Raw genomic sequence first — 25,742 nt, forward strand, 5'->3', positions numbered from 1 at the left:
GAATTGAACATAATTCATTTATAAAAAGTCATTTTGTAATACCTCAAATGTCAAGGGTTTAAATTCTGCAGATGCCTTAATGATTTAACAAAAGGACAGTCTCCACATGTGTGTGTGTGTGTGTGTGTGTGTGTGTGTCTGCTAATACCAATTTTGCAATTCTTTGGAAAACCAACCATGCTTACAATATACATACATATATACATAAGGTGCAAGGGGGTACATATACTTCCAGATGATACTGTTAGTTTATCATGCATTACTTGAATAAATTGATCATACAGCGGAGATTTAACCTGAATAAGCAGACTTTGTAATGCATTTTATTTAAAAAATAACAACTGCACTGTATATAATAAGTGTATTATAAATGCATAACGTAGTGTATACATTAAAACTTGATGAGATTACTAATCTTGGACATGGGAACCAACAGAGTTTATGTTTGAAATCTTAAAAAAAAAAGTAAAAAAATGCTTGAAACTGTTCAACAAATCATTTATAGTAAATTGTGTTCCTGTCTTTGGTTTTGAAAGATACTTATTTTTAGATGAAAACACCAAAGATGCAAAAATTCAGTTTGATAAACTTTACTAGATATACTGAAACACCTACTTTATCAGATTTGATGATGCACCAAAGACATGCAAATTTTCCAATTTACCCTTGATCAATATAAATTAATTTTTAAAGAGAATGTCCTACACTTACGAGATAGACTGCTGACCAAGGAAACAAACAGACTCCCAATCAAGCTCTATCTACATTCTGCATGTAATATGATGACCATGAACTCAAGTACCATTTAGCTCTCTTATTTATTATGAATAGAATGCTACTTAGGAAAGATCTTAATTCAGCATGAAATTGAACAAGCACCTAGTACTAACCATAAGGCTCTTTATAACCAAATAATATGATGCCTAATTATGTGAGTATAAATGATATTACACTTGCTCATTCATTAACTGTCTCAGTGCTGCATGAATTCATGTGAATATTTTTTTCTGTATCTTTGGCATAAAATAGCAACTTCTGACTTTTTATTCAGAATAATAATAATAAATTACATTTACATTCTCCAAAACTTCAAATAATACTGTAACACAGAAGTAAGACTGAGAATAAATCATGATGTACAAACAACAGAGGGCCATTTATTCCTACAGGATTGCTCTTTTCACACACACCCTTGTGTAATTTAAAAACTTACTCCTACCCTATATTTTTCAGGAAACCATCAATTCCTCTCTTAAACTCCTGAAAAGTGCTGGCCTCCATTGCTGTTAATGCCAAGTCATTCTATAAGTGATTTATAAATCTAATAGAAAATACAAAATTATCTTACTTGGAGTCAAGTCTATATTTTCTAAATCTTAAACTTGTGTCCTCTCATCCTATTATCTGCAGAATATAGAACAAAGAAAGCAGATGCCTTGATTCTACTGATCCCCAGATAATCTTTTATACTTCAATAAGATCACCTCTTACCCTTCTTTTCTCAAGCTAAGATAAGCTAACATATTTTAACCTGTCCCTGCAACATAACCCTTCTGTCTCTGAAGTTATCCTAGTAGCCCTCTTCTAAACCTTTTCCAATACCTCAATACCCAAAACTGTATATAGCAAACTAAGTTAGATCTAACTAGTGATTTGTATTGAGAGAAAATTACCTCTTTTGACCTATTATCAACATGACCATATATATATACCCCCAAATTAGCTTTATTTCTAGCAACAGATATTTGCTGCAATGGCTAACGTAGCTCATCCACAACTATGTCAAAATCCTCTTCTTCAGTAATGCTACTGAGTGGATTTCCATCTATATTAACTCTTCCATTATGGGCTAGGTGGGATCCACCCAACTTGTAACCAGGAAAGTATCTATGAGAGTAATTGTATGATAATTTTTTAAAATGTATGCAAATCTTTACAAAATTTTGCAGATTATTAGTAAACATTACAAGGATTTCACAAAACATCTGGTTTTTGAATTATGTTGTAAGATTTTTTTATTAAAAATTTGCTCGTGAATTTTTTCTTTCAGAATGTTGACTATCCAACGTAAAGTAATTTTGATTTTGAGATTAAAAATACTTTTCTTTATTTGAAATTTGTCAAGTTTCATTTGCATGGTCTCTATATCCTTCCAGATAATCAAACTTTATATTTTATCTGTTATTGTATCAATATTAACTCTATATGGTGTTGATTGATTTGACCGACCTCGTAACCATCATAAAAACTAGGAAATAAATCTAAATTACCTTTTGTTCTAGAATAACTGCAAATTATAATAGGAAACCACAAATGTTTATTATAAATACTTTAAAGCTCATAACAGAATAAATCTATTTATATTTATTAATTTTTGTTTCATTGACTAAAAATACCTCGACAGAAGATGAAAATTACATGGTGCACATGCTTCAACATGACCCTATTGAACAGCATAATTCCGGAGCTTCTGGTGCATATACCCCATGAATGTTTTTAATTATGATTTTTTCATTATCTTACCTAACTTTCTATTTTTTATGATTTTAGTTACTTTTATAATAATAAAGTTAAAACAAGTGAAAAATAAAAAACCTCGTAATTAAATATCAAACATTTTTATCTTCAGTAAAGTTTTATATTATATTTGTTATTTTTGTACTGTAACATTATACTTACTTCTCAAGGTTGTAAGTAAGTAATAAAAGTATAACGAAAATAAAGGTTGCAGAATAAAATGTATATTATTGTTAGTAGTGATTACAAAGTACTTATGGTGAGAGCTTAAACTCTCACCTTTTCACACTTATTTTCTGTAGTTATTTTATTGCTAGTAATGAGTTAGAAATTAGAAGAAACAAAATGAATAGTACTCTGTTCTTTTCAGTACGGACAGTAAAGTTCGAGTGTAAATCTCCTGAGAGTTTCTTCTAATTTTTTTACACCTATTTCCTATTGTTATTCAACTGTTAGTGGCTGAAGTAGAAACCTGCCAAATATAAAGCAATGAATCACCGTTCCTGTTCAGGTGTTACTGTACTTTGAGTTCTTTGACACCGTCAATATCAAATAAGTTCATGCGACACAATCCCAGAATTTTCCCTGTTTTGAAAACACAATGGGAAAGGATATATCAACTTGTTGACAGTATAATAATTACAACAACAACTGTCTAAAGTATTATGAAATGTTTATCACTTTGTAGAATGTCTGGGCTGATCCAATAAGTCAAAAAGTGCAAGTATCCTACAGAAACTATTCAGATCGCTGCTCTGAGAACACAGTGGAATAAATTTGCTGGATTCATTACAATACAGTTGTTGCAAAAAGAATTGTCTAAAGTACTTTATAAAAGTGAGAGAAAATATTTATAATATGGCTCTGAACAAAGTATAAAGTTGTGTCCTATCCAATAAACTTGCTAGTTATCTTTCTTGGTGGTCGAGATTTAGTGTATAGGTGTAAGTGTGTGTAAATGCTTACGGACATCCTGTTTCCTATATTATTATGCTTTCACAGTAACCAATAAATGTGTAGTTTCCAGTAATATAAATATGGATCATTTTGGTTGGGTTAGTATTCTTGGCTTAGCCTTCTTGACTGTAACTTGAGAAACAAACTATTCACCAGCAAACTGCAAGTTCAACCGGGTATTTCATGTGTCAAGATCAGTTGATCAGTAATAAATTTATTTCTTAGACTTTCACAAATTATATAAATAAACTTTTCCCGAATTGCCAAGTCTTTAGTTTTGTATAATTTGTTTTTATTCTACCTCAATGTTAATGAATAGAAAAATATAAAAGTTCTTACTTTATAAAATACAGTAAATATATATAACTAATGTTTTCCAATAAATACTTAAAGGTCAGTTATTTTTCTTGAAACATAAAGCAGTAAATCAAAAATATTTGGAAAACAATGATCTCTACTTGCCATACTTGCTAAGACCTTGTCTAAATTCACACGTGGAGATGGAAAAATAATTTTTGTAAACTTTATATAAGCATTTTGGAATACAAAAAAAAAAATTGTAAATTACTATACCAGTACCCCAAAAATCCACTGTAATTTATCAGGCTTCCTAACTAAATTGTATTTGGGTCTAAAAAATAATTTCTATTCACAAAATTGCCTTGATAGCAATACTTTAAACTTTCCAATGATATAAGAACATTTCTCTCATAAACAACTTAGAAAGATTGACAGAATTATGTAGTATAAATATATAGCTTTCAATTGATTATAAAGTTATTGGTATATAAAAGTAGGCATAGATAAATAAGTCTTCTCAAATGATAAAAGTGGTGGGTGGAGCTAACATGGTGGGTAGGCAAAATATCATGATATCTCAAGCAAATAGAAAAGGTAGGTTTTTACAATATATTTTATTTGCCAATATTGAACCTTTGAGTTTTTAATTCGTGTGAAACTATAGACATTGTATTGTGGGCATCATAAAATGTAATCTGACCAAACCCAGAAGGCTACGTAACACACACACACAAATACAAAAAAATCAATATTTAGCCTTTTTTTTAAATATTTAGTTTCAAATTAAAAAACTAACTAATGTATAACACTAAAGTTTGAATTATAATCTACAATTTGATACCAAACTTATTGACATACGTATATAAAATAGCTAAATAAAATTTTGAATATAAATCTACAAACGTGATGCCATGCCCTCTGACCCCTACCCATCTCGATAGGGTTAAACATGTTTTCCAATTAATGATAACCTAAGTACATTATAGTTGCTATAACTAAAGATCACTTCCAAGGATTTGTCCAACTTACAAAATAATCAGTCATTCTGTAATGCCTCAACATCCTGAATACAGCCAGAAATACCCAAGAGTTTAATGTCATTAGCAAACTTTACTAATTTACTAATGATGCTCCTATCAATATTACTTCTGCAAATAAGAAAAATAAAAAGCCCAAGCACTGAACCCTGTCACAATCCATAAGTAACAAAGGTCCAGTTGGAATTGACTCCATTAATAACAACTTTTTTGCTTTCTCCAATTCAACCACCCTACAATCCAATTAACTAGTTATGTGGCACCTTATCAAAAGCTTTTTGAAAATCTAAGTCTACCAAGTCTACATCCCTTTCTATCACCCAAGTAACAAGTACCATCCTTGAAAAAAAGATTAGAAAATTAATGAAATTTTTCTTTGGCTTTCATTTATCAAATATATCAATAAAGTTTCTTTTATGACTCCAGAATTGTTCTCACTGCAGAAGTAAGACTAACTGGCCAGTAATTTCAAGTGCAACTCTCTAAAACACAGGAACCTGCATTATCAAAAAATTAAAGAGAGAGAGAGGCTTGCATATATGATTTTTGACCTCCTTTAAAATACTGTGGAAAAGCATTATTTGGCTCTGATGCTTTATCTATTCTTAAACTGTCAATTTCACTATTCATCACCAAGTACAATGCCTAAGGTTAGGACTATTGGTAATACCCTCTTTTGTAAAAACAAAAGGGAAGAAAACATTTAAAAGCTCAACCATCTCATAGCCTTCAAAATTAAAAGAGAAAGGAACTAATTTTTTTTTATCTCAACATGTAGCAAAACAACAAACCTGCACTGATCACTCTTCTCCAAATGTTCTACTTCAGCTCTTGTAATATTATATTTGAAACCTATTGAGGTGAGCCTTCCCTAAGCTGTTAATGAGTTAGCCTTATTATTATAGATAGGAGACCTGTTCTTGTTGTTTATGGATGTTTTGTAATGCTGGAACAAATATTATGTTTGTTGTACTTTGAAAAGAAGTGCTCTCAGAATAGGGATACTGTGTAAAAAAATGATACATGTAGCTGTTATGATAAGTTTATATATATCTGTTTAACCTGGGATACCCAATATCCAATTTGTCTATCCATATTTCTCTTGTAAAGAGAAATGTACAAGTACAGGTATTTTAAAGGTTTTAAGAGCTACAATAAATTGCTACAATTTGAAACTTATAAAATATAAACTTAACTACTTTAGCTACATTGGACTATATACAAGTCAGCTTTTCCAATTTTATAATCCAACTGTTATGCTTGGCCATTGAACTTTGCTGCTACTGTCTTTAAAAGAACATGCAAGTTCTAAAAAAATATCCCCACACTGTACTGGGCTAACTTTGCTAATCAATTTGAAATATCTGTATGATTTATTACAACATCCTGAATAATTTAGTCTCATCCAATCATGTTGCTGTAGGTATAAGTTTTACACCAAGTGTAAAAATCAAAATATATCTTGTTATTCCTTTAAAACAATATGTATGTAGAAACACATAAAAGTCCAATATGTAGTATATTCTGTATCTTATATTTACTGAAGGTTTATGAAATAATTTGGCTAATATAGTACATCATTTGCTTAAAGTTTCTACCTTACGCACATATCCAAGGCTTCTAAAAGTTACTTATCTGTCTAACTACTCATTTTTGTAAGATAGCAACAATATTTAATGATCCACTCACTTTCACAAAGAAACTAATCAATTAATCAAAATTAAGATTAACGTCACAAAAATAATTGACAAATCAAAATTAGTGTTGTTGCTTATTGTTGTTGATCATTCCAACTATCAAAGCAATTGAAATATTGCCATTATAATTTCTCATTATTATTTTCAATTAATTTAAAGTTGTCCAGCTTAGTCAACTAGCGTTACAACTAATGATAATAAATAACTAATCAATATTGCTATTTTTGATTATTATTACTATCCAAGTCTTGTGCGAGAATAATTGATTAGTTGAATATAATCAATAATTAGCCTGACCATTAATTGATTATCAAATTCCACTAATCATCTAGCTCTACTTGCTTTCACGACAGATACACACTGATGTTCAAAACAGTGCTCTGACTATTTCTCCAAGTAATTCACAGAAATGAAATTGTATTCTTAAATGTTTTTCAATATGTAAAAATAGCTGACCTACCTTAAGACTTTTTTATGTTGCAGCTTGAAAAGTTAAGCTCTTTATAGTTTGATAAGTTAACTAACCTAGCTACATTTGAGTATGCAAAATTTACGATTTAGTTCCAATGATATTTTTCTGTTATCTGGATCCTCTCATACAAACTATACAATGTTTGTTAATATGAAATTACAATGAGCCAATGAAAAGGAAATGTAAAAATGAAAATTTTTTTCATGACCAAATTGTTTCAACAGTACTTTTTGCTTACTCAATTTTTTTAATTTTGGAGATGTAAAATTCATGTTAACATCTGCAACTAAAATGTAAAGTTAATTTCCCTCTATAGTCACAATCTTAATGCATTTGAAGTGTTTGTTTATACAAGTTGTGAGTGTAAGTTCAACAAGTATTATGTAGCATTACTTTTGTGTTCAGATATATATTCAATATAAGATTTGTATGCATGTAACAGACTTGAAACAAAGATTTTAAATGCATCATCCTTAAACATGAAAAAATGTATATGTTACATAAGCATACAAAATAACTGATGAAACACTTTATGTTCAAAATCAATTACAGTCTATCCAAATTGTACAAGGGGAAGTGCAAATTATAAGCTAACCTGAACCAAAAATTAGGATTGTCCAAAACCAACTACATATACAGCATGTTTCAATATATTAGTGAAAAAGTGAGTTAAAAGTTTTCCTAAACAGTTTGTGTTCTAATTATTAGTATTCTCAAGGAATTATTTACACCTCTTTTTCAATACAAATTTGTCTTCATAAAATTAAAAACATTCCTATCCAAAAGCTCTTTCCTGTGACAACATGCCTAACACAAGTGGAAGAGTATACTACGTGTGTGTTGTTGGCACAGACCTGACAGGTTATTTGTGTGTCATTTGTTTGAGGGTTGCGGGTGATTCTGTTGTTGGCACAATCCTTGTGCCATGGCTTTTTCCAGATACTCTACTGATGTGCCTAGGCTTTACAGATTTGTTTTAATTGTTTAGGAAATCTGCAACTCTTATACCACAGAATTATATAATTGATTTTTCACTTAGAATGTAAATTTTCATGTTAAATATTTTTTATATTTTTGATTTCAAAAATAAATGAAAATGCAAGTAGTGTGATTGTACAAGGTATCAAGTTTCTTTTTTATAAATTTAAAACAGGGATCTTGTTTGCTAATGAAACTTTTTTCTAAATATGGCAATAAATATTTAATTTTAATTAAAAACATGAAACATTTGTCATTAACCGTTTTAATTTTCATATCAATCAAATTACTAGAAAACAAAGACAAACTTTGAAATCACCGTATTATAAACTTAACTGAGTTAATAATTTACACAATATATAAATGTTATTTTCCCTTATTTAGATTACTTTAGGGTTAATCAACACTGATTTATTCAAAATACTATATTATTATTATTATAGCAAAAGTCTCTTTTTTAATATAAAAATACTGAAAATTTGGTTACAGTGTTATACAGATAACTAGTATCATATCATACCATCATTGTAAAAATAAAACATTACTACAGATGGTATGCAGAAATTAAACACTGTTGTTACTTGTTAACACTAATATATTATCTAAATAGACTTTCTAGTTTTAACATTATTCATTCTCTAATGGTTTTCACATTTTGCAAGATAACTTTATGACTATCAAAGGTTTTATTTTACAAAATAAATCTATGTTATTCTAATTTTGTTGTTGTTTGGCTTTAAATTTAGGCCACCTTTTTACACTTGCTAGGTAGTCATTTACCTAATAAATAAAACAAATTATGATTATTCATGTCCCTTTTTGATTAAAAAGAGTCTGAGCAACTGCATAGTTATAGATATAGCATTTAAGACTCAACATCGTTTAGAATAATAAGTACAAAAAAAACATATACAGTATTGTAGTAACAGGTGATTGATAAGTGATTAGACCTTTTACTGTTTCTAGACATTAAACACTGCAATTGTGTTGCGTGAATGATACATTGTCATGTACAATGCTTAGAATTAAAAAAAGGCAACTTAATTTTAAATTATTGTGCCTGATGTCTGAAGAGTCTCTACTGGCTTTTAATATTTTTTTACATTGTTAAATTCTTTGAGACAAATTTTCAAGTCAATTTCATATACTAATTCTAACTGTACCTCAACTCAAATAATTTTTAGAATTAGCATTATTATTTTCTGACATTCATTTAGTGTAATTCATAAAGGAAAAAAAAAAAGGTTCATATTTCTATTTCTGCACACCTGCAAAGAGTAAACCAAACAACCCACTTGTCAATTTATTTTAAAAGAATTATTATTTTTTGTTAAGAATCTATCAACCCTTAAGAATATATTACCCATTCTTTGATTTTCAAGTGCTTTCCTTACTTTTTTTTGATACCTTATGGTGCCACTTTAAGCAGTTTGATCATTTAGTAGTGAAACACAACTTTGAAAACAGCTATAAAGAAAGTCTAAATATGATTGGATAGAGCAGGAATTAGACTATCACTTAACAATACATACACAAGTTGGTGGTGTTTTTTTTTTCAAGTTCCTTTCAGGTCCTTTTATTTGTTAAAGTATTTGTGTGTTAAGTTATATCTGTTTGAAAGCTTAGGAAAACTTTATCAGACGTTTAACACAGTAATAAATGTAGAATGTTTGAAGAAGGTTTCGTCATCATTAGGTATAAGTAGTTTACATAGACACAAGTGTATGTGTGTGTACGTACATACACACACACACTGAAACAAATGTCACATGAATGAAAATTCCATCAAGCTCAATAGATGTATCTTGTTGATGTTTGGCTTTCTTTAAAATAAGGGTGTTTTTACTTTTTAACCCTCTCCACATGGGTCACGGGTCAAAGGCCATGTCATTGCATTTGTTGACTCGCATTCAAAATTTTACTGAACTGCTATTTTATGAATTTATGTCAATAAGTTTGGTATCAAACTGTAGATTATAATTCAAATTTTAGTATTATACAGGTTCCTTTGTAAAGACTTACTGGATACGGTAACATGAGTGTACATGCACCACATCATTGTAACTTTTGTACTGTTAGCCAGGCATGGCTGAAAGGTCGATATAATAAAAATAATAAATATATATATATATATAAATGTATAATGTCATGAGACTTAAGCTATTTAGTCTAAACATTTATGTTTTTGTGTTATAATTTGTAGTCATTCTAGAATGAAAAAGGTATAATTTATATTTATTTCCCAATTTTTTATGGTGGTTATAAGGTCAGTCAAATCAACCGAACCCATACATATATTCCTTAGTGAAAATAATGAATAAAATATAATTTGTTTCTTAAGAAACATTTGATAACTATCTGTACATTATAAAGATTTTGTATGTAAAATTTGAAAATTTTCTGAAGCATGAAAGTATTTTTAATCTTAAAATGAAAATTACTTTGCATGTTGGATAGGGAAAATGCAAAAATAAAAAAAAGACATGAGGAAAATATTGCTTAACAAACCTTAAGACTTAATAATAAAAATTGATATTTTGAGTACGAAAGCCTTGTAATGTTTACTGATAGTCTGCCCAATTTTGTGAACATACACTTACTAATTTAAAAGTCATATCATGAAAACTATAACAAGCACAAAATGGTTACAAGGTCTGTCCCAGGGACCAAGCCTGTGCTGAAAGAGTTAATAGATATAGCATAGTTTTATTGAGTTTCAATGTTTGCAAACATTAATTTCTTTTTTAGTTACTATGTTCATAATATAAAATAAATCATCATCAAATAGAATAAGTTAAGACTACTGTTTAGTGAGTGACTACAAAATAATTCTGATGACTTATCTTTATTGAATATTGTTGTTATATTTATCCTATTCAAACGACATACATAATTTACTAACTGGCTACTTAATCATTTCTTACTGCAACTGGAATTTGTTTTAAATAAAACATTATCTTTATTGGTGATAGTAAATACTAGAATGTTTTGCTTCAGATAAGGTTATTATATAAAACCAAGGGTAATTCAAAAATTACTTCAAAAAGACAAACAATGTAAATGAAAATAAGAAAGTTATTACAGCATTAGAATAATTCACATGATGGGAAAAAGTTATAAAGGCAATATACACCAATTTGTTTTTGCTTGTACTGGGGAGGAGGAGGAGTGCACAAATTGATTAATAGAATACAGTCAATTAATGGGCCCATTGATAAATCAATTAGCAAATACCACTAATCACCAAGCAGAATGGAGAGTTATCTGCTAGTACTTGTAGTCCTAGTACATAGCAATATATCTGGTATACAATCAGATTCAAACACCATTATCCTAGGTCCAACCCCCCAACTGGAACAAATCTTTGAGCAACAATTATAATACTATTTATAAAAATTAAAAAAATAAAACTAAAATATTGCACTTAATTTACATTTCTCCATTAGACAATTTTCAGCCAAGCAAACTTCGAGGTCACTAATCAAGATAAAGAGTTATTCCTTTAAATGTAGAAGCAATACTTTCAAATACTTCTCCACATGTATATTTATCTGGTAACTATATTTTTCTGAAAAACAATTTTATGTAGACTTAGACTTTTATTTCTTATGCATTTCTATAAACTGTTTGCTTAACCCTTTATCATCCATGGAAAGTTTTTTTCCCCATTACCAAAATATACGGGTAGAGATGATAAAGGGTTAAAACTAATAAAATTTGGGAGCACATAAGAAAATTAAGTTTGTGAATCTCATACAAATGCTCAAGTCATCTTTCTTTGTAACTACCTTTGTACAGGGATTTCTGTTTTTACAACACTAAGCCAATGCCTATGAATGCTTCCATTGAAAAATTATGCACTTAATCAAAAATAACTTGAAATAATCAATCTGGCAGACATGTGAAAGTTTTTTCTTATATGTTTTATGGTTTCATCTGAAAAACGTTATACTAAATTTACTTTGAAAAAAATAAAATTAGATCTACTGTGTTGGCAGAGCAAACTTCAGATTAACCAGTCCAATTTAATCAGATTTTTTTTTTGCTTTCTTTGTAATTTGGTAAAATACATTCACCTGTACATATGTAACCAAAATCCTGAAATGGTTTCAATCTATCAATTAAAAAAAAATCTCAACCAATAACTTGATGGTAGAGACAATATATAACTTGAAATTAAATTCAAGATTTTTGTTTTGCAGCTAAGTAATGAGAGATGTAATCACAAAAACTATACAAAAAAAAAACTGATCTGGCAACTCTCAAGGAGATTCCCCAAGGCAGATTACGCATATCTAGCATGTGAAAGCCTTCACTGAAGTTGTGTTGTAACTTAAACACCTTCAAAGAATAGGTCTTTAGGGCAATGACCCCAGTTTCTTGTTTTATTTATATAAAACTCTACATATCATGTTTATCACATTATACAAAAACCATTTAATAAGAATCCTTCCACCAAAATAATAAGAACTCAAGGAAAGATTCCACTTACATTGTTAATTTCAAATCAGAAGTTTGTGTGATTAGTTGACATTAATGTTTTTTTTTCTAGTTTTTTCTGAAAATGGACACTGTCAAGGATTTATTTTTGTACAATATCAGAACTCATCACTTGCACAAGTTGGTCTGTTGGTCTAACTTTTCAGTGGTGAATTGTAGAAGGAGACAAAACTGAAACACTAAATGTAGATATTTTTGGTTTGAAGTCAACATAAAGTCTGGGGAGTATGAGAAAATATGCATTTATGTTTCACCACTTGTAAAATCTATAGATGTTTGCTTTATTACATTATGCATATTAAACACTTGAAGTTCAGATTAAATTTACATTGCTTTGAAATGTACCGATACCCTATTAAGAGCCATGGTATTATTCATTTTTTTAATTTTACTTTGGACTTGTAATCTTTTACAATAATAAGTAATTATTATACATCTTTCACATAACTTGCCCAAATGTTTCACAGAGTTGCCAGGTTATAACAACGTTATATTAATGAAATGACAATTTATTCTTATGATTTTTGTTTTATGATTACAATAAAAGTGGTTCTCAAAAGTATCAGTACACAAAAACTGATCGTGTTACAGAGAAACTAGGCTCTAGACAACTTTTCACTACAACCCCATAATTATGGCACACACCACTGAAAACCAAATTTTAAGAAAATCCATGGTACAATAATGCATTTTTTACTATGAGTATACACACACACACACACTTTTTAACTTCAAATAAACATTCATTAGGTTTTTTTTCTAGACTTACAATATCATTTAAATATGTATGTTGCAACTTACTAACAATAAAACTCTTAGAAGTACACTACACAATATTAGACTTGGAAATTCAAAACTACAGTAAAATTTATGATATTATGTTAAGCTTTTATTTCTAACTAGCAAACAGTACAACACTAGGTAGCAAGGATAAAATCAAACTTCAGGCATAATATCTACAACAAATCAGAAACACTTAACAGCCTACCATTATCTACTCTACTACATTTACTTGCCATAATAATCTACAAGAATTTCAACTTACATAAAGACTTAACTGTTGTTATAGCTGTCCTCTATTCCCCTAGGGTTTTCTACTTTTCATTCAACAAAGATAAAAATGTAATACATGTTCATATTTATTTGAATATCCTCTTTTGAAGTATGATTACTCCTTTCTAAAATCATCTTAGCTACACAAAAATGCTTATCTTTCTTATCTATAATCATATTTAACTGCTTTAATATTTTCAGAAAGTTCTTTGTAGAGAAAACACAAAGGCTAAAGTGGTTCCTTTCTGGCAATGTGCCACAGCTTTTTCAAACTGCAATCTACCACTAAGTGGAAGTTTGGTATGGCAAATAAAATAGGATAAATAATTCATAGCCCTATAAGCTTATCAAAACAACTTAGTGTTACAAGCATGACATTTTCAGTATTGTTTCTAGTTAATTTACTAATGGTACAAATATTCAATACTTAATCATTATACAAAAAAAAACTATGGAAAATAATTAGCTTATGCCAAATTATGTTCAAATGAAAGCACTCGCATATATCACAATAATAAAATAATTTTTTTTAAATATTCAAGACATAATTAAACAACACTTGCAAGAATATCATAAAATTTCAGCTTTTTATTTGTTTTTCTTCATTCTTTTGTAAAATTACTGTTCTATAAATAATATTCTTAAGAAACCTTCACATAGCTTAGTTACACATTCGGTAAGTGTTGAAAACTAACACATACACACTTTCATGAAAATGTGACTAAATTAAGCTCACGGTTAGATTGGTACAGTGATATTTTAGCATGTCTTGTATGTGTGGTAATGCATTTAATGTCCTATGCTGCCAGCTAAGTACCCTAATAGGAATCTGAAACATATGTGTTACAAAATACAACACAAAATTTATACAGATCATTCCATTAGAAAATTACTGTGAAAACTTTAAATGTTTCATAGACACTAATGAAGCAAAGAGTGAAGCAGAAAAGGCCTGACAGCACCTATATGAAGTCCATGATAGACAATCACCTCTCATTATAGCCATGGATGGTTCCTACACCAGAGAGTGTTGGTTGGGTATTCCTTTTCCTACAGAGCAACAACATTCTCTATAAAGCTGATGGAATATTCAAACTTCACACAGGTATGGAGCTGGAGGCCATAAAGCAAGCTCTCCTCTGGATTGCTAAGACCAACAAATCACAATTAGGCAGTACTGCATGAAATTCAAAATAGCTGGTCCACGTATGGAAGGCAGAATATAAAACAAGTACATGGGCAGACCATCACTTAGATATACGTGGCAGGCTGACAAGTTAGCAAGAGAAATCCCTTTATCAAATCCAGCACAAATCTACTTGCATGATATTGACCTTCTCTGGACAATTAAGGTGAAAGTGGTAACCATGGAAGGTTTTCAGTAACATTCAGAAGAAATTTTAATGAAAGATTTAGCACAAAGGATCACATATAAAGTGTAATAGACTTAAGATAAGACTCAAAACTCGAGCGCTTTCGAATAGTTGACTATTCTTCTTCAGGAGAACAAAGAATAGTCAACTAATCGCAAGTGCTTGAACTTTGGGTCTTACTTTAAGTCTATTCAGAAGAAATGAAATTGCTGTAAAATAAAATACCATATGATGTAGCTAAGAAATGCAAAAGATGGGAAATCAAGAGGATAGTATACAGCCAGAAAGCCACTGGTAACATTAGTAAAGGAACTGTTTTCTTCTTCTGCAAGGCAGTCAGTTCCATATGAGGGGTCAGGGTCTGTTGGTACACCCCTGGGATTATCACCTAGTGCTTAACAACATACCCATTTACAACCACCTTAGGTTTTCAACATGTAACAGATAATTTTTAATGAGCCTTTTGGCATCTCTCTTTACTTGCCAGGGATAAAACAAAATTACTTTTCAAAAAATTCATTGAATGTTTAAGAGCTTTATTCATATTTTAAATTTCTTTCTTGTGAATTAAATACAAAATTACTTCTCATTTCAAAATTCCCAAAATACAGTAACTGGTCAATATATATATATATACATATTTAAAGAGTAAAATATAAATTCAAACGTTTTTATTATCATTTCATAAGAATTTATTCACATTTCATCATTACCTCTCAACAGCAATGTTTAACAGCAAAAAAAAGTTGGACAAGTCAAAAAATATCTACAACTAAAATAACAGGCTGTCTTTGCATATCCATGTCACTAGCAAAAGTAAAAATTATATCAACTATTTTTCAGGAAATTATTGACTCCCCTCTTAAACTTGAGCAATGTGCCAGTCTATGCTACTGCCAAAGGCAACTCATATACAAGCTAATCACTCTGTTAAACAAATAAATACTTTAACTATACAAACCTGTCTTTTCAAAATCTAAACTTATGCTTAGAATTTAGTACAAACAAATCAAGAGGCCTTTATCTTATCAATCCCCTGGATAATATTGCAAGCTTCAATAATATCTTCTCTAACCCTTCTTTTCTCAAGATAAAACAAGATATCTAAACCTATCCAAATAATATAACCTTTCCATCCCTAGAATCATTCTTGCATCTCTTCTCTAAATCATTTCCAGTAAGTCAACATCTCTTCTTAGATAAGGATGCCAAAAGTATACTGTATTCCATGTTTGACCTAACTAGTGATTTTAAATATCATAAGTATGTAAATTGTAATATTACTCTTAACCCTGGCTTCTCAAAACTCACACCAACAACTTGGTCATCCATCTTTTCAATTTGAACACTCCAACAGCATTTCTCCCTTCTTTTTAGAAAGTTTAAATGATTATGTTTTGTTACATAATGTTAACCACAAATACTTGCAAAAAGTACACCAGTAACATGGATAGCTCCAGGATTTTATAAGAGGACAGATTGGGGAGGGGCACTAGATCTTTACTCATAATATGTATGAATTTATATTGCTTTCATTGTTTACCCATACATTTACACTACAAGTGACTTTAGTAATAAAATTAATTAAAAATCCTACAAAAATAGTCTTTTTCTCATAAAAAACCTTGTGGCAAAACAGTGATCTAACATTTATGTAAACTGAACTTCATAAAATATGTGCAAGTGCATGAAAAAAATGGGTAAAACTTTTCTGCATACAAATAAAATATGTAAAGCACCAACTGCTCTTGAGTAGCATTGATAGAAATGTGAGAAAAACACTAGCAAGGTTATAAAACACTGTAAAAGCATCACAGGAATTAGCTGTTACATAAACCCATGAGCACACAAAAAACTGCAAATCTTTATGATGTATATCATGAATCTCAAACTCAGAGGAGAAAAGGATGTTTTTCTAATAAAACAACCAATAACAGCCTCAGCTCATTGTTAATGTCTGGAAAAAACCAAAGTGTGAAAATTTACCATGGTAACTTTTAACCAAATAATCAGTTACTGTTTGAAGCCACAAGATTGCTGTTAACTTCAGTTACATTGACTTAAGAAAACTGAAAAAACTTTTAGTGGTAATTAATAGACCAATCAAGTAAAAATACTGACATTTAATATTTCTGGAACATTCCCCTAGAAATGCATTTGAGCAATAATCTGTTCTAAAAAAAGTGAAATAAATTAGCTATAGGAACAGTATGTTACATCAGAAAATACAAAGCAGGTTTAATTTCAGTAAATGTGTAAATGTATGCCTACTTAACATATGAATATTTACCAAGCCTACCCTTAAACTCCTTAATTTACTGCATTTGCCACATCTCGACATAGTCCATTCCAAAGACTATCCACCCTGTTAGAAAAGTGAAATTGTCTCAACTAAAAGTGGTTCCTACTCTCCCAAAAATTAATATTTGTGTCCCCATGTACTGCCATTTTCCCCTCTAACTCTTCTTTTTTTTCAAGAGAAAACATTTTCAGAGATTATAACCTGTCCTCGGATGACAACCTTTCAATCCCATGTATCATCTTAGTAGCCCTCCTTTGAACCATTTCCAACAATTCAATGTTCTTATTAAGGTATGAAGCTCAAGACTGAACACAATACTCCAATGAGGCCTAACCAGTGATCTATATAATGAAACTATAACCTCTTTAGACTTATATTCAATATTTCTGTAAATACAACCTAAAATTCTATTTACTATTCCAAGCAATAGAACACTGCTTGTATAGCTTGAGACTATTCAATCAAAACACAAAGATTCTTTTCTTCCATAACACTGTTATTCCCTTCAAAATTATAACTTATGATAACACACATTATCTTGCTTTATTATAATTTGCTCAATTAAGTCCTAGAGAACCAAGTATGGGTATATATATTTCAAACATAGTTGTTTCCCATCTTCTACCTACAAATTAAGGATAATCTTTCTTACCAGTAACTTAGAATATTCATTCCAGAACTCACTGTTTGAGCTCTCATACATAATATCTGAAGCAACCACTCATAGATTCTCCTATTATTTTAAGTTCTTAAGCACAAGGAATAAACATACCAATTCTCACATGACTTCAATGGAGATAGACTAACAGTTGAACTGTAGAATTATATGTAATTAACTATAGTGTATTCTAAGGTATTACTTCCACATCATAGGTGTCATTGGCCACAATCAGTGTCTGCTTCAGGGCGTATGCATGAAAGCTACAACTAAGAACAAAAAAGTTTTATGCCTGTAAATTTTTTTTTGTCTTACTGGCTGAAAGAGTAAAAACCAGGCACTTATGGGATATTACAAACTCTCTGAGCAATTATACAGATTTTAAAGGCTAAGCTTCTGAAAACTGGGTTTCTGTGTTTCATTGGAAGTCCTGCACAATGTTTATCAGCCTGAGAAGTGAACAGTAAAGTGTACTACATTATTATAGTATATTATTTACATTAATTGCATATATGAAGCTATTGAGCTACAGGCCTATATGTAGAATTTTGGTATGAAGTTAATGTATGCACAAACTACTTTCAATAGTTAATTTTAACATTTAAGAATTACACTCAACATATTTAAAAATGAAAAAATAATTTAAAATTTCTAAATATTTTATAAAAGTCTAGCAAATTAATTTTTCATGATATTGCAAAAGTATTACACTAGAAGCAAGACTTACTGTATTAACATAAATAACATTAAATGAGCAAATGATAAAAGTTCATTAATCAGACAACTAAGCAACCAGCATATTCTTACCTATTTTTAAATTGTTCTATTCAGTAGAATGAATGTGGAAGAAATTTGCAAACAGATAACTAATAAGTCATTTTGGACATTCTAGTCTTCCAATTATAGTTAAAATTCATGTTTTACTTGAGTGAAACATTTGAATGAAGAAAAAAATGCACATTCTGAGTTTTTCCTCATTTAACACCAAAACAGTCTTTAAAGCAAATTTAAATATTCACATTTTCAACACTGATACCAATTTTAAGTACACCTGTAAAAATAACCATGTTTTCGAAAAATATAACCTCACCCAAAATTAAGAAAACAAGTATTAAAATCTAGCTGAAATGTTAGCCTAAAATACTCTTTCAGATTAAACAAACAGATAAGTTCATCTAACATGTTATTATGTACCTGATCATTCTAAATTATGACTTCTTATCCTACTGTTCTCAGAACTCATGAGAAAAAAATCAGATTCTGAAATTTTATCAATTCCCTTCATGACTTTGAATACTTCAATTAAATGATCCCTGAACCTCTCCTTTTCAAAAAAGTACATATTAGGAAATATCAAGTCATCCTCTTATGATAACTTGCCTATCCCCAGAATAAATCTTGTGTCCCTCATGTGCACCAAAAACTTCATGTCCATCCTATGATGGGGGTGGGGAAATGATCATAATTATATAAATGAGACCTAACTAGCAACTTTGAAAAACAAAACCATGCACTCTTTATACATGTAGTCAATATTCCTATATATATATATATATATATAAAGTTTACCAGTTGCAAAAGGACACTATCTCAAAGGCTTAAGGGTTACATCAAACAATACCATAGTTCCTTTTTCTCATCCTCGTCATAAAGAGGATTCCCAAATAAATTATGTGCAAGTTAGGATAACCACACACATATTATTGCACTTATGATCAAATGGAATTTGCCATGTGCTTGTCCAACTAACCAACTGATGTAATTCTCTCTATAAAATCATAGCATCTTCATTAAAACATGCTAGAACTTAGATTTTTATGTCATCAGCAGATGTTAACCAATTTCGTAACTTTTGTTACATAAATTAAGAATAACAAAGTTCACAAAATAACTTTTCTCGATTGGTACTGCCTCCTATCAGCATAAATTTTCAATGCTCGCCACTAGCCTTCTACCTCCTGCTTCTGCATATCCACATGTAAATAGTTATGCAGCAGCTCTCCACCAATAGGAGCATGACACAACCCCTACCGTAACCATTGCCATCTCAACAGTTGCACTCGTTAATCACTTCAAGATTGGCCAGAAGATCTACACCATATATCACTAGAAGTGGAGAGGCTGGGTAGGAAATGTGAGAGGAGATAAGTATGTATCAGAAATACATTTTCGGTTTAGGAAAATGTTAACTTCAGATATGATATCTTACCTCTTCTCACAAAATAGCTAAAATCCCACATTGAACTGATGGAGGGCTGGTGAAAAAATTATATCCCTTTAGGAAGAGCCCAAAGAGAGACCATGATGTGTGGAAACAAATAATAAAAAATTACACCTCAGCAGGAGACCACACCACATCTGATCCAGGTCACAAACATAAAAGAAAAAAGAAGAAACAGAAAAACAAGAAGGAATCCCATAATACATATTACCAATTAATGGGACCCTAGGTGTTGAGTAGCTAGGGCACAACATACTGTAGTGGTAGTTTGACCTCATCCAACACCTGGCAGTATCTGGAATTGCACATCAGTTCCAAGGAAGGCAAGGGATCACCTACCTCTTCACCTCGAAACGGGAATTGGTAGGAAAGACGAGCTTCCAAAATTTATCTCCACTTACACACATTTAAACCCAACTAACACTTGATCCACCACAAATCACTTGAGTTTTTCTCCAGTAACAAAGTTTTTGTTGCCCAGTGTAATCAGACTGTTGAATTCAAGATACTTGTTTTTCAATTTTAAGGAAATAAATTTTACTTTCTAAATGGGGATAGAGTTTTCAGATAATGTATTTGATTGTTTGCTTCCTCAGACTGTTAAAAGTTGGAAAATTTTGTCATAGGCCTTCTTCCTAGTAGTGGCAAAGATGTTGTTAGAAATTTTGCTTTGCATGAGCAACTCAGAATTGGTGATCATAATATTACTACTATTGTTTATTTATAGAAATAATAGCTGAATTAACATAACACTATAGACAACAAAGGACAATTTGGTCATTCAAGGCTGTCCTTACATGTCCACTCCTGAGAAAATGTAATTATTTCAAACCACCCTTTATTTTTCAGGAAATTGTTATTAAAGTTGTGCAATCAGTGGTATTCAATAATCAATTAATTGTCAAGCTCATTAAATGAAATTAGTAATAATTGGAACATCAATATAAGTTAGTTGCATATTTTCATGAGCCGTGATACAATTCCATTAAGTTGAACAACTCTGAATTAATCACAAATAATATTGAGAAATCATGATAGCAATATTTTGATTACTTGGATAACTGAAATAATAGAAAACGGCGATAACAGGAAACAACAGTTTTGATTAATCAATTATTTTATGTCACTAATGGATGCAACTGATGCTAATAGATGATTATATTGATTAATCCCTCGGATCTAATTATACTTATTCCTCTCTTAAACTCTAGTAGTGTGGATAGTAACTCATTCCATAACTTAAATCACCTTGTTGGTAAAATAAAACTGTTTTAGCAGAAGCCTTGCCTGTCTTTTCCAAATCTTTAGTTTGCATCTTTCTTCAGCACAAAGAAATCAGAGGCCTTTATCCTATATATCCCCTAATAATATTGAAAACCTAAATAAAACTATCTGTTACCTTCTTTTCTCAAGAAACATTAAATCATCAAATATAAATGAGTCAAAAGTATTATACAGTACATTAACATCCTCAATACAGCTAGAAATACCTGAGAGTTTAATGTCATTAGAGAACTTTACTAATTATTTCCTTATCAATATCATTCATGTAATTAAGGGAAAAACAAAGACTCAAGCACCAACCTCTGAGGCACAACACTAACAAGCAACAGAAGTTCAGTTTGACTGGACTTCATTATTAACCATTTATTTTCTCTCATTCAGACACCCTTAAATCCATTTAACCAAACCCCCTCTCTATGTAACACCTTATCAAAGTGGCACTTTGAATTCTAAATATATCAAAGCCACATCTTTTCCATCATCCAGATAAATAAAATCTTCAAAAAAAAGTTTACAGATTATTAAGTCAATATTTCCCTTCAGTGAATCCAGGTTGGCTTACTTTTAAAAGTTTTATAATAATGTATTTCACTAAGTAATTTTGCAAAGCTTCTTTTCTCAGATTAGTCTTTTTCCCAATATGGAAATAAAACCAAGTGAACTGACCTACATTTTCCAAAGCAGCTCTTATCATCCTGTTTAAAAATGTGATAACATTAGTAACAGCCCAATCATCACGCACCTGTAAAAAAACTGTCTACTAACTTACTGAACTTATCTTACTGTTGACCTTTTAAAAACCTGGAGAAAATATTGTCTGGTCCTGCTTTTATATTCTTAATCTCTCAATTTTTCTAACTTATCACCAAAGGGTTAACATGACTTAGGTCAATTCCAATATTTTCTACAAAATGCTTGGTCATGAATATTTCTAGCATCTTCTTGTGTAAAAACATACGAGAAGGCTTAAAAGCTCAGCCATTTTATAGTCTTTAAAAAACCTTGTCAGCAGCAAAGGTTGAGGCCCTGTTCCCCATTGAGATATTAAAAATCCTTGCCATTAGTTTTACATTTCTAGTGAGCTGTTTCTCTTAAATCCTTTTTATTTTTTTAACAAATCCCTAGCTTTTCCATACATTCATTAATCTAAACTTCTTAAACATATGATAGAAGCTGTAACACTGAAGGAGTTTAAGAAGAGACTGAATGAGTATATTAGACATTATAGTACGATATAAAAATAGGGGTACTTTGAAGTTGGGTGGTAATAAACAATGGGATAGTCTAGACGGGCCAAATGGCACTTTATTATCCCTTTGAAATGAAATATTTCTGCTGATAACACTATCAAGTGAAATCCATGTAATTATTATATTTATTTTTTAACACTTATTTTGTTTATTCTTTTATAAAATGTTACAAATCACAATGTATGGATACATATGTATCACTTTGCAACTGCTTCTATTTCTATACACACGTATATTTCAATTGTTCATTTTTATTTAAAATATATATATATATATTATACTCACTAAATCACCTCCATTATGAGTATATTTTTTGTGACAATTCACTGCTACAAATCTCACTTAAAACATATTTTTTAGTATTTTTAAACATAAGTAATTTCTATAAAAGGTATGAGACTTTTAAATTTTGTATTTATATTATGATTCAGGTTACATAACATTTTTCACAACATTAATACAAATACGATGAACTTATGTACCTCTTACAAGTTACAGCTTACAAATACAACTCCTCGACATAGTCATTTGCATGATTTGGAGTTGATCACTTTAAAAGTTACATATCACATATAAATATAATTCTATTTTGCTTGCTTTTTCTAGTCTATTGATAAAACTTCAAATTCCAGTGGAATACACCTATATACACTCTCTTGCTCTTATTCACCATAAAAAAATGGTTTTCAACTTAACAAACATTTCTCCAGAATATTATATTACCATATGTAATGTTTAGCACCAATTGCAGAATACAATTTTTTATAACTTCCTTTTGTCATTATAATTTCATCTTCTAATAAGTTAATATATATTTAAACAACAAATATATCAAATATTTGAAATAGAATATGCAACTGTAAAACTTGGGGAACCAAAATGACTTAATTCTGAAGTAATTAGGCTTAACGATGACACAATTATTGAAGTTTAGCTCACCTGCGTTTCTCCTTGTTCACTCCAGGCATTAATGCCATGCTTATCTTACTTAATTAAACCCACAGTCTCTTGAATATATAACTTAAAGACTGTTTGTAGATAAATAAATCCGAACAATCAACAAAATAAATTAGTATCACAAAAAACGCTAGAAAATATGTCACAAAGTATTAATCGGAATTTCCTTTCACGGTTTTCTACGTATGCCGTACCACTGCTGGTTGAGCTTCCTCGGATCTCTCAGCATTAACACTCTACTGTCGCTAGAGCTAGGCTTAACTTCTTCCTAGAAAATATACAAGTACTTTGACGTCATATTTAACAGTTTTCTTATTGGCTGTAATTGAGGGTAGGAACAGCGCTAGGCAACAGATTGCTGGGAATGGTGACGTCGTAAATTTATTATGCAAAACAGACAGTGAACACTTGAAATTCTTTCCACATGGTTGTATAAATAACATGACCAAAAAGAAAATTAAAGTAAGTCATTAAGAAATAAATACTAAAATGTGTAATCCAACCTTCACTTTCAGTTTGATAATATATCATACCACTATACATGACTCTCTTCTTAAATGATAATAGCCAACTCGAATAACCACGAATGAACTATAGGCTCATTTGTCTTTCTTGTCAGTTGATATTGCTTACGTCACGCTGATGATAAACAATTTGCCTTCTGTGTAGGTTTTTTTCAGGACTCAGAACTAATGAAACTGCATGCAAATGGATGGGTAGAAGCTTTAGGTCCAGTACAACGTGTGTTTCTTTTTTAGCGCAAAGCTAGACAATGAGTTATCTACGCTCTGTACATCGCGAGGAATCGAGCCCCGGATTTTAGTATTGTAAGTCTGTAAACTTACCGCTAATGCACTGATGGCCCAGCATAACAGAAATAACAACCCTCATTGTTATATTTATTTTTCAACAGTTATTTTTATTCTTCTTTTATAAAGTGTTACAAATCACAATGTATGTATACATATCCCTTTGCAACTGCTTCTATTTCTGTACACAGGTATATATCAATTGTTTTTTATTTACATATATATATATATATACATATTACTTACTAATTCGCCTCCATTATGAGTTGATTTTGTGTGTGTGTTAATTCAGTGCTACAAATCTCACTAAAATCAGCATAACAGAAAATAAGGAAGACAAAAGGGTGACTCGTAAACAAATTGGCACTCACACCTAGTGAGTAGAAATAACTAAAAACGTATTAGTTCAGGCCTGTGTAATTTCGAGCACATATGTGGATATATCCACCTTTTCTAGTCTTCGTGTGGTTGCTGTTGTTTTGACATCTTATGACAGTATTACAAGAAGATATTATTCAAACCGTAATAACTGTAGTATATTACAGTTATAATAAGGAATAAGATTCATTGAACTTTATCGTAGGATGTTATCGCAATAGATGACGTACTGTGATAATTAATAATACTAGTAATATAGCTTTGATATTGCATCACAATAAAATTGATAACGGTATTCGTTACAAGCTCAGTATAAGTTTCCAGCAAAGAGGGTGTATTTTATACTGGTGCGTCAGCGAGGTCACGTGACTAGTATCACGCCACGTCCTTCTCAAAACTTCGTGAATTGTCGGGAGACTACTAGATTGGGGGTAGTCTTGTATATATAAGACGGGCACAAAGTGACGGCAACAATGTGTGTCTAATTGAATGGAGTATTGTTGAGTCGAGCACATGAGACGTTCGTTGAGAATTATAGCGTTTGTTATAGCGCGACTGTTGAAATTAAGTGTATCGCAAAGTTATATTCAGAAAGAATAATCCAGTTTTATCTAAGAAAGGACTTGTGTCGCTAAAGTTTCGTCGGAACGAATTTACGGAAAATTAACTAACGAACGGAGACGTAACAATACAATTACTTTATACTGTACGTCGCCGATGAGACCTGTTGCGTCAGCGAGTCACGTGACTACTGTGACGCAACGTTTCTAGAACTACCATGTACTTTGGCGAATGCTCTAGTAATTACTAGATATAGGGTAGGCTGGTATATAAAAGAGGGGAATGTAATGTGTGTGTAGATAGTGAGTAATTGAACTGCAGTCACAGGGTATTGTTGAAGTTAACGTTCGTTCGTTACAGTGTTGTTTAGTATTGAGATTAAGTGTATCGCAGAGTTATATTCGTGTTACGTCTCCGTTTATTTAATTGATTTTCCGT

General features: G+C 30.6%; 1 protein-coding gene across 3 annotated transcripts in view; it reads right to left on the bottom strand.

Annotated features, from left to right (window-relative positions):
• Nucleotides 1-25,742, bottom strand: part of LOC106461859 (hypoxia-inducible factor 1-alpha-like) — a 99,011-nt gene that overhangs the window by 56,658 nt on the left and 16,611 nt on the right. The window contains exon 1 of one of the 3 annotated variants that reach the window (XM_013921719.2): nucleotides 23,539-23,791. The exons of 1 other annotated variant lie outside the window; for it this stretch is intronic. In XM_013921719.2, coding sequence (XP_013777173.1) covers nucleotides 23,539-23,576 — 38 coding nt within the window. In that variant the 5' untranslated portion in view covers nucleotides 23,577-23,791. Of the gene's footprint in view, nucleotides 1-13,503; nucleotides 13,526-23,538; nucleotides 23,792-25,742 lie in introns of those variants that run through there. One more of the 3 variants, XM_013921720.2, reaches the window with a different exon arrangement.

This window comes from Limulus polyphemus, unplaced genomic scaffold (assembly GCF_000517525.1).
Source record: "Limulus polyphemus unplaced genomic scaffold, Limulus_polyphemus-2.1.2 Scaffold1046, whole genome shotgun sequence".
In the NCBI taxonomy this organism is placed as follows: domain Eukaryota; kingdom Metazoa; phylum Arthropoda; class Merostomata; order Xiphosura; family Limulidae; genus Limulus; species Limulus polyphemus.